The 13,822-nt window shown below is 46.4% G+C and overlaps 1 protein-coding gene and 1 long non-coding RNA gene across 2 annotated transcripts in view; one reads left to right on the top strand and one right to left on the bottom strand.

Annotated features, from left to right (window-relative positions):
* LOC141129432 (uncharacterized) overlaps positions 1 to 7,094 on the bottom strand; it is a 350,961-nt gene extending 343,867 nt beyond the window's left edge. The window contains exon 1 of the mRNA XM_073617465.1: positions 7,029 to 7,094. Within this exon, the coding sequence (XP_073473566.1) occupies positions 7,029 to 7,056 (28 nt within the window). The 5' untranslated portion in view covers positions 7,057 to 7,094. The remainder of the gene's footprint in view (positions 1 to 7,028) is intronic.
* LOC141130138 (uncharacterized) overlaps positions 1 to 13,822 on the top strand; it is an 875,833-nt gene that overhangs the window by 438,525 nt on the left and 423,486 nt on the right. The window lies entirely within an intron of this gene.

A 13,822-nucleotide genomic window follows, 5' to 3' on the forward strand; every position in this document is an offset into this window, starting at 1 on the left:
TCCGCCTGGACATTTTGAATGAGATAAACAGCCAATAGATTTGTCAAGTTCGTCTGAGCCCCCTGTCTCTTGATATATGACACTGTGGTCGTGTTGTCTAACCTCAGGAGGACAGAGGCTCCTGATATCAGATGGAGAAAAGCTTGGAGGGCACGGAAGGAAGCTCAAAGCTCCAGGACATTTGAGACTATCCCTTGGGATGGGAAGTCACATGTGCTTTGGGCTACCTCCGTCAGGCAGAGAGCGCCCCAACCTCTGTTGCTTGCATCCGTTGTCACCGTAATCCAGGAGACAGGTGCTATGGAATGACAATTGAGGAGATTTTTCCGTTGCAGCCACCAGGGGAGGCTCTCCCGCATGGAGGTGGTTACCCATACAAGATGGTCTCGAGACCCTGGATCCCATTGTTGGAGAAACCCCTTCTGAAAGGGCCGCATTTTTCATTGCGCCCACCTCACCATGGGGGCTGTGGCTACCATGGTGCCAATTATCTTGAGGCACTGTGAGGCTCTGAGGAGAGATGATGACAACGCTAGGCGAATTCTCTCCCGAATTACCGGAATTTTCTCCAGGAGGCAGAGAGATGGTGCTCTCCACTGTGCTGAATTGGGCTCCGAGAAATATTAGAGCCTGCGTCGGAACTAGGTGACTTTTCTCTCTGTTCAATAGCCAACCGAACTCTGTCAGGGTAGAGATGACTTGATCCCGATGTGACAACATCTGTTCCCTGTCTTGTGACAGCAGGAGTAGGTTGTCCAAATAATGGTGTAACTGAATACCTCTGACCCGGATTAATGCCACCACAGCCAATAAGAGCTTCGAAAACACTTGAGGCGATGTTGTGAGCCCGAATAGGAGACATGTAAATTGGAGATGCCTCTGGTCTACTGCAAATCGGAGATACCTCTGGAATTCTTTTGAATTTTGAAAGTAGGCGTCTTTCAGGTCTATGGAGTACAGCCAATCTCCTGGTTGTATTGTTTGTCGGATTGTCAGCAGGGTTTCCATCTTGAATTTTTCCATTTTGATGAAGGAGTTCAGATGTGTCAAGTCGATTACTGGCCTCCAAGAGCCATTCTTTTTGAGGACCATGAAAAGGGGGGAAAAAACCCTAGAAATCTTTCTTCTGATGGAACTTGAATGGCGGCCCCCTGGGCAATCAGTGAATCCGTATATGATAGAAGGATTTGTTTTTTCTCTTCTGAGTGCGGAAGGACTGTAGGCACAAACTGGTGTATGGGTGGACTGTTGAATACCCAAGTGTGACCTGAGGAGACCGTTTTGACGGTCCAGTAATCTTGAATCGAGGCTGCCCAGACGTGCTGATACCGGAGTAAACGAGCCCCTACTTGCTCCGTCTGGACAGGCGCCGTATCAAAAGGACTTGGAAGCCTCCCGTCCCCCTGATGGGGCTGACTTTGAGGATTTTTGGCCGGAAGGCTGGCCTCTCCTCCAGTTTTTCCTAAACTCACGGCCAGGTCTGTAGCCGCGAGCATCTCTAGCGCGCTCTGGCTCTTGCCTCGGTTGAGTCCTTCTTTGGTTAAGGATACAACGGTCCTAGGATAAGAACCCTGATTTACCCCCAGTAGCATGGGTAATGGCAGAATCGAGTTTATTTCCAAAGAGTGAAGAATCCTCAAATGGAATCCTGCACCATGCTTGTTTAGAGGCAGGGTCTGCAACCCATGGGCGTAACCATAGGGCGCGTTTTGCTGTAACTTACGAAAGCATGATACGTGCCACAAGACGAATAATGTCAATGGATGCTTCCCCCAGGAAGACCGATGCCAGCTTCAGCTCATGTACTGGAGAGCTCTTGAATAAGTCTTCAGACACACTTTCTAAAGCTGCACTCACATCATCCGTCCAAGACTCCATTGCTTTAGACAAAGCTGCGAGGGCCAGGGCTGGTTTACAAGCCATACCCGCCGACAATAAATACGTTTTAAGTCCGTATCAATCTTCCTCTCCAAACCATCCTTGAAAGAGACGGTATCCTCTAGAGGGAGCGTGACATGTCTCACCAGCCTCATGAGAGCTGCATCGACAAGGGGGGCTGATTCAAGATGTTTTACTTCATCACTCTTGAAAGGATACATCTTTGCTATCTTGGAAATTAACGAGTTTTTCCTTTCAACCTTACCCCATTCATCCGAGATAATTTCGCCCAGTTCACCCAGGAAGGGGAAATTTGGGCGATCCTTCTTAAGATGTTTAAAGTATTTCCTCTGCTTAGAGGGCGCCTCTACTGGTTCTTCCCATCTCAATGCGTCTTTAACCGCTCTGACCAACTGTGGAACCAGGGAGAAGTCAAAACCTGCACCAGGCTCATTCATCTCTGCCTCGCTGTCTGAGGAACCACTCAAAGAGAGACTATGTTGAGATGGACCCGGAACTTCGGGCTCAGTTTCTTCAACAACTGGAGCTATAACAGAAGGAGGAATTACTGCCCAGTCAAAATCAGTTTTGTTAAGAGATTCTTGGACCACTTTCCTGACCAGAGCTTCTTCTTGCTGGTCCCCAGCTCCTCTTTTCTTCGTAGCTCTAGAATAGCATAACTCACAGAGAGATTTACCCTCTGGGACTTGAGTTTTACATCCCCAGCAAGCTTTTCTCTCAGAGCGGCTGGAATAGCGGGGGGAATGATGACTGGACCTAGATCTTGACCCCTCTTTGCGGTGTCTGGAGGATGACCTAGTACATCTAGAACCAGACGTGGACTGGTGATGTTGAGACCTAGACTGGTCTTTCTCTTTATGTGCCGATAGCTGCGGTTCAGACCTAGAAGGGCTGAAGGAGAGAAAAGAATACTTTGCTCCTAACTAATACCCCAAACAATACAGGCGGAATGAAAAATAAAAATACTTTCATCCTACCTGCGGTGTAAGGGTTGGCCACTAGGGGGCGGTGACACATCCATGGCGACAGAATCAAAAGACTGAAAACAATTCAATAAGAAAACTAATAAATAATAGATTTTCTTCTTTCTCTCTCTCTTTTCTCTGGGTTTTTTCTTTAAAAAAAAAAAAAAAGATACAACAAAGGTACAATAAACCCCTTACCTTGGAAGTCAGAGTAATGGACACAGGGAAGCCTGCTGCCTGAGCGGTGAGAGCAACCCAAATAATAGCTGTATCTGACAGCTATTTGAATCTGCCGCCTGATGATGACATCATCGCAGCCACAGCGTCCCTGCGCTGTGACCGACGCCGCTCCAAGGCGCTTGCGCGCATGCGAGATCGCCATCTCACCCAGACTGCGCAGGTGCAAACCAAGCCTCGATCTCAATCTAGACCTTGCAGCTGTGCACTCAGAGCGGGGAAGCGGCGGACTGGAACGCAGATGTGTCCCAGCCGCCATGGCCACTAAAACAAACGGAGCTAGAGACAAAAATAACACACAAAACAGGCTGCCATATATCAGAAAACAGAAGGGCATACATTACCACGGCACCCAACAAGATCCGTCCTGGGACTGGGAGCGAAGAGAGTGCTCACAGCACGACTGGGGTATTGTAAGAGGAGGCCTCCCGCTAATAGCTGGGACGATTGGCCAAGTTGCCGCTTCCCAGCCAATGGCTGGTCTAACAAGCTCTTCAAGGCATCGAAGTGAACCCCTTGTGTCCGCTCTGCTAATAGCTGGGGAAGCTGGACTTCAGTAAGACACCGCCATCACCAACAAAACACGTGCAAACCACCAGGACTGGATCAATAATCTTCATAAGGTAAGAGATACACCTTGGTCCTAGGAGGAGGACAAAAAAGGAACACGGTCTCTGACCAGATGCAAAGATTTATGGGGGTGGGGTCCTATGAGGTATGAAAGGTGGGATTAACCCATACGTAGGCTGCCATGGAGTCTGTCAGGAAAAAATGGTTACCCATTTAGCGATATCAACAGTCATTCCAGGCCAATAATAACGCAGGGAAATGACTTCTCTAGTTTTTATCATACCGCGGTGCGCCCCATGCGGACTGCAATGACTGTCTCTGAAAATGTCATCAGCCTCCTTCACACTGGTCACTACTTTGCTGTATTTCACAATGCCATCTTTGTTTGTGACAGTGCGATAAACCACACCTTCTATTATAAAAAAAGAGGGAAAAATATTTATAGCAAAAAAATAAAAACATGAGCATGGTGTATCTGAAGAGAGGAGCAGTCAGGGAAACCAAATACAAGGGATTTTATAACCCTTGAAATGCCATGGAAGCTGTATAGGGGGAGAGGAACCAGATCTGATAGCAATAGGCAGCTTACTATCATCTGTTTCCACTGGACATAAAGGCTCCATGGGGAGAAGGAAGAGTGAGGATGGGGGAGAAGGAAGAGTGAGGATGGGGGAGAAGGAAGAGTGAGGATGGTGGATCTGAAGAGTAGAGCAGTCAAGGAAACCAAATACAAGGGATTTTATCATATGAAATGCCAGTGTCAGGGGAGAGATGGGACAGTGGGGGGGGGGGGGGGGGGGGATGGAGCAGTCAGGGAAATAGAACAGAAAGCAGTTTAACCCTTTGAACCGTGGAGAAAAATTGTGACTGTCAAAATGTTTGTTTATGATTACAAACCAGAATACAAGTCCCATGTATCTGTGAGATTCCCCCACTTTCCTTGGACAGAATGAGTCCTGGTAATGTAAAAAGTGATGGCCACTCAGGGAGGGGGAGGGGGGGGTCTGAATTAGTTTAAACCTTGAAAAGTTGGGGGAACCAAATCTGACAGCAGCAGTGTTACTGTGAGATATCTCTGTTTCCTTTGGCTAAAGAGAGTCCAGGATGAGTAAAATCTGTTTTTAGACCCTACAATGTCCCCAGTGTCTCCAATGTCTCCAGTGATCCCAGTATTTTCAATGTCACCAGTGTGTATAGTGTCCCCAGTGATCACAGTGTCTCCAAAGTCCTCAGTGTGTATAGTGTCCCTGGTGTTTTCCATGTCCCCAGTCACCCCAGTGTGTCCCGTGTCCAGTGATCCCAGCACTTCTGCTCCTTCAGGTGACCTCACATCATCCTGTGCCTCTCTGAGCCCCAACCTGACACCTCTGTATGAACTTCCCCCAACTTTATGTCAGGACAATCATCACACTCACTATAGGAATTCCTTCTTTATGTCTATTCTGTTTATTCCTCAGCCCCCCTGCCATATCCCATCACTAGTCCTAGACAGTTCGGCCCCCATGTGAATGTGGAGAGAATGATAAATCCCAGGGAGTGTAACAATGAATGATGATGATGGGTGTGATCAATAATATCAATCAGGATAAATGTAATATTAATAATATTATAAAATAATGATTGTTGTAATAAATTATAATAAATAATGATGAGAGTAATATAGAATACAGTAGGTGTACAGTGATATATATTAATAACAGGAGGGGGCAGTGGCGGTGAGTTCATAAGGGAGCACGGGCACCACCCCCTCTCTCCTGCCACCTCCACTAGCACCTATAGATATGCATTAATCTATCTATCTATGGCCGCTGCTACCACCCCCTTTTAGGGCACCCTAATTACAGTGGCAGGGTTTTTTTTTTAAGCACCTGATTAGAGCCATAGGCTCCAATAGGCGTCAGAAAAGGTGACCATGCTGGGCGCTCGCAGGTCACTCAGCTGTGCTAGGAAAGCGAATATTCATTTGCTTTTCTAACACTAAACCGCCTCTGCGCCAATCAGGTGCTTGGATCAGTTACCTGTCACCTGATTGGCTGAAACGGCTGTGATTGGACGCCTACCAGACATCCAATCATAGCAGAGGACGGGAAGAGAGGACGGGAGAAGACATTGAGGAGCTGTCCCGCCGAGACAGGGTAAGTGCAGACAGCGGGGGGCACAGCGGCTGCAATTGATGGGGTTTTTTTCAGAATGTTTCTGTTTGTTTGCGCCCCCCAAAAATTTTGAGCACCAACTGCCACTGGGAGAGGGGTTAATAATAAATGAGAAAAAAATAATAGGAGGGGCAATAATAAAAATGTGATAAAATAATAGGAGGTGTAATAATAAATGTAAAATAATGGGGGGGATAAAAATTTAGATAAAATATTAGGAACAGATGATAATGACGACTTGTATACTGATTGATAGATATATCATAGGGGGTAGAAGTAATAATAATAATAATATTAATAATAATGACTGTGGGGAGAACTTCCAGTGTCTAAATCTAATAGGAGGGATAACAATAAATAATAATAGAAGGGATAATAATACCTAATAATAGAAGGGATAATAATGAAGACGTAGGAGGGGTAAGAATAAATTAGACAAAATAATATGAAGGGATAATAATGATGATGTGTATACTGATCATATATACATATATATGGGAGGAGTAATAATAATAGGAGAGTCTTCATCCTTCCAGGTGATATTGTCGGACTAATAATGATTTCTCAAAAAAGCGGAGACATGTAGCGGGGTGGGGGGGGGGGGAGCGGTAGAAGGATGATCGGCATTCGGGGAGAGTAGGAGGAGGGGCAGTGCAGAGGGGTGGAAAGGGGGAATACCATCTCTGTGAGTCACGGCTGACAGTCAACTACAGATCTGTTCGCCCCCTGCTGGACAGGACCGGTACAACAGGGTTGGTTCAGCACCACGGAGTAGGACACCCCCGGGTCCCGTGTTGGGGGGGAGGGTAATAACAAATCTTCTACGAATGTGGAGGGAGATTTCCAGCAGAACTCCTCTGGTACTACCGATACTCCTCCATCCTCAGTGCTCCCCCCTCCCCCCTACATACCGATCACCGGGCCGGTGTTGTCCTGAAATCGGTTCCACCGGATCGGTTGTCCGGCTCAGGCCGGCAGTGCTATTACACCCCTCACTATTCACTCATCTCCCTGGAGCTCCCCCATGTATGTCCGACTGTCCTCGCCCATCCCACACCGATCACCGGAAGCCGTACATACCCAGAGCCGGGACACCGACTGTCCTCCCCCATCCCACACCGATCACCGGGATCCGTACATACCCAGAGCCGGGACACCGACTGTCCTCCCCCATCCCACACCGATCACCGGGAGCCGTACATACCCAGAGCCGGGACACCGGAGACCGACATCTCACAGCGACACACAGCCCAACATGCAGCAAACTTCCAGCCGAAGAGCACAAACCCCTCCCCCCCTCAGGTGATGAATCTATGGGTTTAACCGCTTGCCGACCATCCAGCTGTTATTAAACAGTAAACTCGTGGGAAAAGCTTGTGTGTGTTACTGAGAACAAGTCACACACAGAGCCCTTTTGTTCACAGAGGGAAGCGCAGATCATACTATAATACTTACACAGTAATCATTTTTACAAATGTATCCGATGCGTCCACCATAATGTCAGTCAAAATAAAAATGATAAAAATGGTATAAATCTATCCCCTATTTTGTAGACGCTATAACTCTTGCGCAAACCAATCAATATACACTTATTGCGATTTTTATTACCAAAAATATGTAGAATACATATCACCTAAACTGAGAGGAAAAAAAATTAAAATGTGGGATATTTATTATAGCAAAAAGTACAAAATATTGTGTTTTTTTCACTTTTTTTGTTTATAGCACAAAAAATAAAAGGTGATCAAATACCACCAAAAGAAAGCTCTATTTGGGGGGGGGCGTCAATTTTGTTTGGGTGCTATGCCGCACGACCGCGTAATTGTCAGTTAAAGCGGCGCAGTGCCGTATGGCAAAATGTGCCCCTCATCAGGAAGGGGGTAAAATCTTCCGGGGCTGAAGCGGTTAAGGGGGTGTGTCTTAAGCCTACGTAGCTTTTGCTAATAGGTGTCCCTCATTCCCATCTCAAAAAGTTGGGAGGTGTGGTTTATAAAGTATTGTAGATCGCTTCTCCTTTTGGATGAGTGAAGCGATCTACAAACACTTCAAACAGTGGAGATCGCCCCCGATACTGAAATCTCGTGAGACATAATGAGATGACAGTACCAGAAATTCACAGAAACACAAAGGTGTCAGTTTATTAACCACTCACGGACCGCCCGCCGTCGTTATACGTCAGTACTTTGAAGAGGAATACCGTTGTTACCATAGCCCCGGTATCCTCTTCTTCAGCGGGTGGTCCTCTCTCAGATCTCGGTTCACAAGATCACTTTTAATTGGCGGCAGGAGAGGCCCCCCTCCCGCCGCTTACCGGAGCCGTCGATAGCCCCCATCCATCTCTATACCATTGCAGGGCAGAAGCGACATCAGAACGTCACTTCACCCATAGATCTTAAAGAGACATTTTTTTTTATTAATTTTTTTTTTCAAATTACATTTAATTTAATTTTTTATTGCATTTTAGTGTAATGAGATCTGAGGTCTTTTTGACCCCCAGATCTCATATTTAGGAGGTCCTGTCATTTTTTTTTCTATTACAAGGGATGTTTACATGCCTTGTAATAGGAATAAAAGTGACACAATTTTTTTTTAAAGAACAGTGTAAAAATAAAAAAAGGTAAAATAAATAAGAAAAACATTTTTATTTTTTTGAACGCACCCCGTCCCGCCGAGCTCGCATGCAGAAGCGAACACATACTTGAGTAGCGCCCACATATGAAAAGGGGGTTCAAATCACACATGTGAGGTATCGCCGCGATAGGTAGAGCGAGAGCAATAATTCTAGCCCTAGACATCCTCTGTAACTCAAAACATGCAACCTGTAGAATTTTTTAAACGTAGCCTATGGAGATTTTTAAGGGTAAAAGTTTGTCACCATCCCAAGTGCGGGCGCAATTTTGAAGCGTGACATGTTGGGTATCAATTTACTCTGCATAACATTATCTTTTACAGTATAAAAAAAGAATTGAACTAACTTATTGTTGTCTTATTTCTTTATTAAAAAAAGTGTATTAAAAAAAAATAAAAAATTGTGCACTTGTAAGACCGCTGCGCAAATATGGTGACAAAAAATATTGCAATGACTGCCATTTTATTCTCTAGGGAGTTTATATATATATTAACTTGTAAACACCAAATCTCAGAAAGAGGCTCAATCCTTAAAGCGGAGGTCCACCCTAAAAAAAAATTGCATTAAAATGCTCCTAAAAATGTGAAAAAATTTTTTTTTACCAGAAATGGCTGTTGCTAGGCAGATCGTCCTAATCTGCCACTTCCTACACCGCGGTGATCTTCAGTCTTCCCCTCCTCGCGTTGTCTTCTGGGGAAGGTGGCGCGCTGTGTTCTGGGAACTGTGTGTGTCCCAGAACACAGCCAGCCATTCACAAAGCGCAGCGCGACTCACACATGCGCAGTAGGAAATGGGCAGTGAAGCCGCAAGACTCCACTGCCTGTTTCCCTTACTTCGAATGGCGGTGCCGGCACCCGATCCGATGGACGAATCGGCCTTGGGTGGCCGACATCACGGGCACCCAGGACAGGTAAGTGTGCTTATTAAAGGTCAGTAGCTACAGCATAGCTCCCAACTGTCCCTGATTTTGAGGGACTGTCCCTGATTTGGAGCAATGTCCCTCTGTCCCTCTTTCCTCCTCATTTGTCCCTCATTTGGTCTGATCTTTATAGTTGTACATAAAATGCACTTTTTATGTTTCAAAAAGTGTTTCCCAGTGCTAAACTTTTCATCCCAATTCTAAATTGCTGCATTTGTAAAATTTAATAGCCAATATAAAGGAATAGTAGTGGTAAAAAAAAACACTTGTGGGTTTAACCAATCTTGTTTTTTTTGTACAATTCCCCTTTAAGGGGGCGTGGCAAGGGGTGTGTCCCATGCCTGCATACTTTTGCTGATGGGTGTCCCTCATTCCCATCTCAAAAAGTTGGGAGGTATGGCTACAGTGTTTGTAGCTGCTGACTTTTGAACAAAAAAATTTTAACCGGACCTCCTCTAAGTGGTTAAGCAGTGATAAATGATCACTGCTCAGTACACGGACATTCCCGGAGGAGACTGCCCACCTAGTTAATAAAATATCTGTCCCCCTACACTAACATTATATATATATATGATTACAGTGGTCATCAACCCTGTCCTCAGGGCCCACTAACAGGCCAGGTATGCAAGTATATATTTTATATATACATACACACACACATATATGGCAGAAGGGGCATGGTAGTGGCTTGGGGGGGCTCTGAACGAGGAAGTCAAAAATCTTTCTCCTTCCTCCTCAGATCCCCCCAGATTCTCTCTTCACTCCCCAATTCTCCACCTCTGATCTGGTGAATCGGGGGAGGGTGAATTCTGACACAGAAGCGCTGAGGTCAAAGCTTCATAAACTGCCCGTTTCCGTGATTCTCAGTGCATGGAGATGATCAGTAGAGAACATTTTCTTCCCCTGATTATCCATTTCATAAACTGTTAATGGACTGATCAGTGACGATCCTCTGGATCACCGCTGATCAAAGTTTCAAAAATGGAGACCAAAGTGCAGGTGTGTGTAATGTTTGGGGGATCTCACAATGTAAATTGGGGGGTTGGGAGGTCTCCTGGTGTAGTATGGGAGATAGGGGAGTCCCCTGGTGTGTACAGTATGGGGGAAGGGATCTCATGGTGGGGGAGGGGATCCCTCAGTAAGTACACTACCCAGTAGGTCACACGGAGTTCAGTAGGTGCTCTCGGTCTCGGTCCTGGTGGACTGTACGGTGTCAGCAAACAAAAACAAAAGGTCCTTAAGCGCTAGAACTGACAGTCATTAAAAACCATGTCCATGTCACAAAAAATATGTGAAAAAATAGCCGGAACCCAGTGCAGCTGCTAACCAATAGGGAAGGTGACAACAGAACATGGACAACAATTGCAGCGCTCAATGGGACCGGCGTAAAAAGAACTTTACTATTAATGTATTGAATCCAGTTCATTTATTGGATGCACGCTTGAATATTTAAAAACGACTGTCAAATGGAGATGAGATAATCAAAATAAAATGTAGCAAAAAGAAACTCATTGCCATTGTTGAAATACTCTGAAAAATGATATATATGATACCACCATTAGTCTGGATGACAGGTTGGGGGTTAACATCAGCAAGTCTACTCCAAGTCTCCATCCTGGAAAGGATAACCCGATATCCAAAAGGAATTTCAAGGGTAGAGAAACATAGGTCACCGTAATGCGACCGGTGGCTTATCACAGGTATCCGACCCGCTGTGCTGTGGGAGGTGTGTTGTAGTGCGCGCCGCTGGTTGTTACGCTCAGACAAGCCGATCAGGATGGCTGAGTGGGATCTGATGCCCTGGATGACGTGGATGTCGGGGCCGGAAGCAGAGGTCAGGACCAGAAGCAAGGAGGACTCAGATGACAGGGGGTTAACATCAGCAGTTTGACAAGGTGCATGGACTTGGACAAGGCGCATGCGTGTGAAACATGTAAGCCACGGTCACCACGGCAACATCAAGCTCACAATCCAATGCACATCCAGGTCCTCCTTGCTTCTGGTCCCAACCTCTGCTTCCGGCCCCAATGTTCGTGTCATCCAGGACACCAGATCCCACTCAGCCAGCCTGATCAGCTTGTCTGAGCGTAACAACCAGCGGCGCACTACAACACACCTCCCACAGCACAGCGGGTCGGATACCTGTGATAAGCCACCGGTCCCATTATGGTGACCTATGTTTCTCTACCCTTGAAATTCCTTTTGCATATGGGGTTATCCTTTCCAAGCTCTAGATTTGCTGATGTTAACCCCCCTGTATTCCGGACTAATGGCATCGTACATATAATTTTTCAGAGTATTTCAACAATGGCAATGAGTTTCTTTTTACTACGTTTATTTTGATTATCTCATCTCCATTGGACAGTTGTCTATTCAAGCGTGCATCCAATAAGTGAACTGGATTCAATACATTAATAGTAAAGTTCTTTTTATGCCGGTCCCATTGAGCACTGCAATTGTTGTCCATGTACAGTGTTGGGGCTCCTGGCAGTCTCCTGGCTTGGTGGGTACATATTACTCCTGGAAATACATGCCACCCACTCACCTGAAAATAATCCCTACACACCTCCAGTGTCCCCCCCCCCCCCGGTGTCCTGGGATCTTGGGTATGTGGTAGAAAGGGGTGGGCTCTCCCCATTAGGTCTGATAGGGCCAGTATTGGCTTGTCCTGTGCCAATCCCATTGCAGCATGCTGTTGAGGAAACTCCAGTGTGCAGAGGCAAGTCCAATACTAAACCCTGGATGCTGGATGTGTAATGTGGTGCTGAGGATTACCTTTCCAATGCTATGTGCTGGAGAGCAGCCTGGCTGAATGAACTGATCATGTAAGGCATTGGCTGAGGATATTCAGGCTGTTGTGCCTGGTGCATGAGCCTAAGGTGAATGCCGTTACTCTGCTGGCCCCCACCGATCCTCAATCACTGGTCCAGCGGGTGGACACTCACTCCACATGACAGAGCCCCCACCCCCCTCCTCCCATCAGCAGCACATCTCCCTTCTTCCTCTGAGATTCTCCATCGAAGCCGGGGCAGGAAAATTCTATCTCTTTGTAAACTCCTATGGGGGGAAATCAGTGATAAGAGCTGCAGACAGAACATATCACATGCATGGAGTGTCCCTCTGTAGGAGATATCCGGCCCCAGATGAATTCAACTTGATAAGTGCCTCGGCACTGCTGCCAGCAGGACTGAATGCCCTCTGGCAATGCTACTTAGGGAGTCTGAATAATGTGTCCAGATTTCAAATACACTGAGACCCAGACAGATGATTCAAATACCGGACTGTCTGGGTGAATCCCGTACAGGTGGCAACCCTAGCCGCTGGGCTCGTGCTTGTCGCTGGAACGACTCGGGTTCAGGTAAGAAAAGAGGGGGGGCAGCACAGGTTTTTTACCTTAATGCATAGAATGTGTTAAGATGAAAAACCATGAGACTTTGCAACTCCTTTAGTGCCGGTTCACACTGGTGCGATGCGAGAACACTGCGAATCCACTGCGTGTTCCCGCATCGCATGTCAGTTCACACTGCCATATGCGAATCCCTGGGGAGTGTCAATACATTGTTAACGACACCCCCAGTTCAGCTCGCATATCGCACTGCGAACTGACAGTTCGGACATGAATCGGATCGCATATGTGTGAACACACATGCGATCCGATTCTGGTCCGAACAGAAAAAAAGGTCCTGTGCGTGTTTGCACCGAATGCGGTGCGATATCAGCCATACTATCTCTATGGCTGATATCACACCACACAGACATTGCATGTAATGTGAACGGCAGTGCGCTGCGAATTACATGCGATGTCTGTGCGATGTCCGGCATCACACCAGTGTGAACCGGCACTTAAAGGCTTTGCAAGGCTAATGCCCCGTACACACGGTTGGACTTTGTTCGGACATTCCGACAACAAAATCCTAGGATTTTTTCTGATGGATGTTGGCTCAAACTTGTCTTGCATACACACGGTCACACAAAGTTGTCAGAAAATCTGATCGTTCTGAACGCGGTGACGTAAAACACGTACGTCGGGACTATAAACGGGGCAGTGGCCAATAGCTTTCATCTCTTTATTTATTCTGAGCATGCGTGGCACTTTGTCCGTCGGATTTGTGTACACACGATCGGAATTTCCGACAACGGATTTTGTTGTCGGAAAATTTTATAGCCTGCTCTCCAACTTTGTGTGTCGGAAAATCCGATGGAAAATGTGTGATGGAGCCCACACACGGTCGGAATTTCTGACAACAAGGTCCTATCACACATTTTCCGTCGTAAAATCCGACCGGGTGTACAGGGCATAACAGTTACAAGTTTGACTCCCAAAGGCAGAGACATGATGGGACTTGTAGTTCCACAACAACTGGAGGGCCACAGGTTGAGCACCCATTTGTATTCTATGCATTAAAGTGATTGTAAACTATCACCTTGTAAAGACAACCAATTCATTTTT

The sequence above is a fragment of the Aquarana catesbeiana genome, linkage group LG02 (genome assembly GCF_042186555.1).
Source record: "Aquarana catesbeiana isolate 2022-GZ linkage group LG02, ASM4218655v1, whole genome shotgun sequence".
Taxonomy (NCBI): Eukaryota; Metazoa; Chordata; class Amphibia; order Anura; family Ranidae; genus Aquarana; species Aquarana catesbeiana.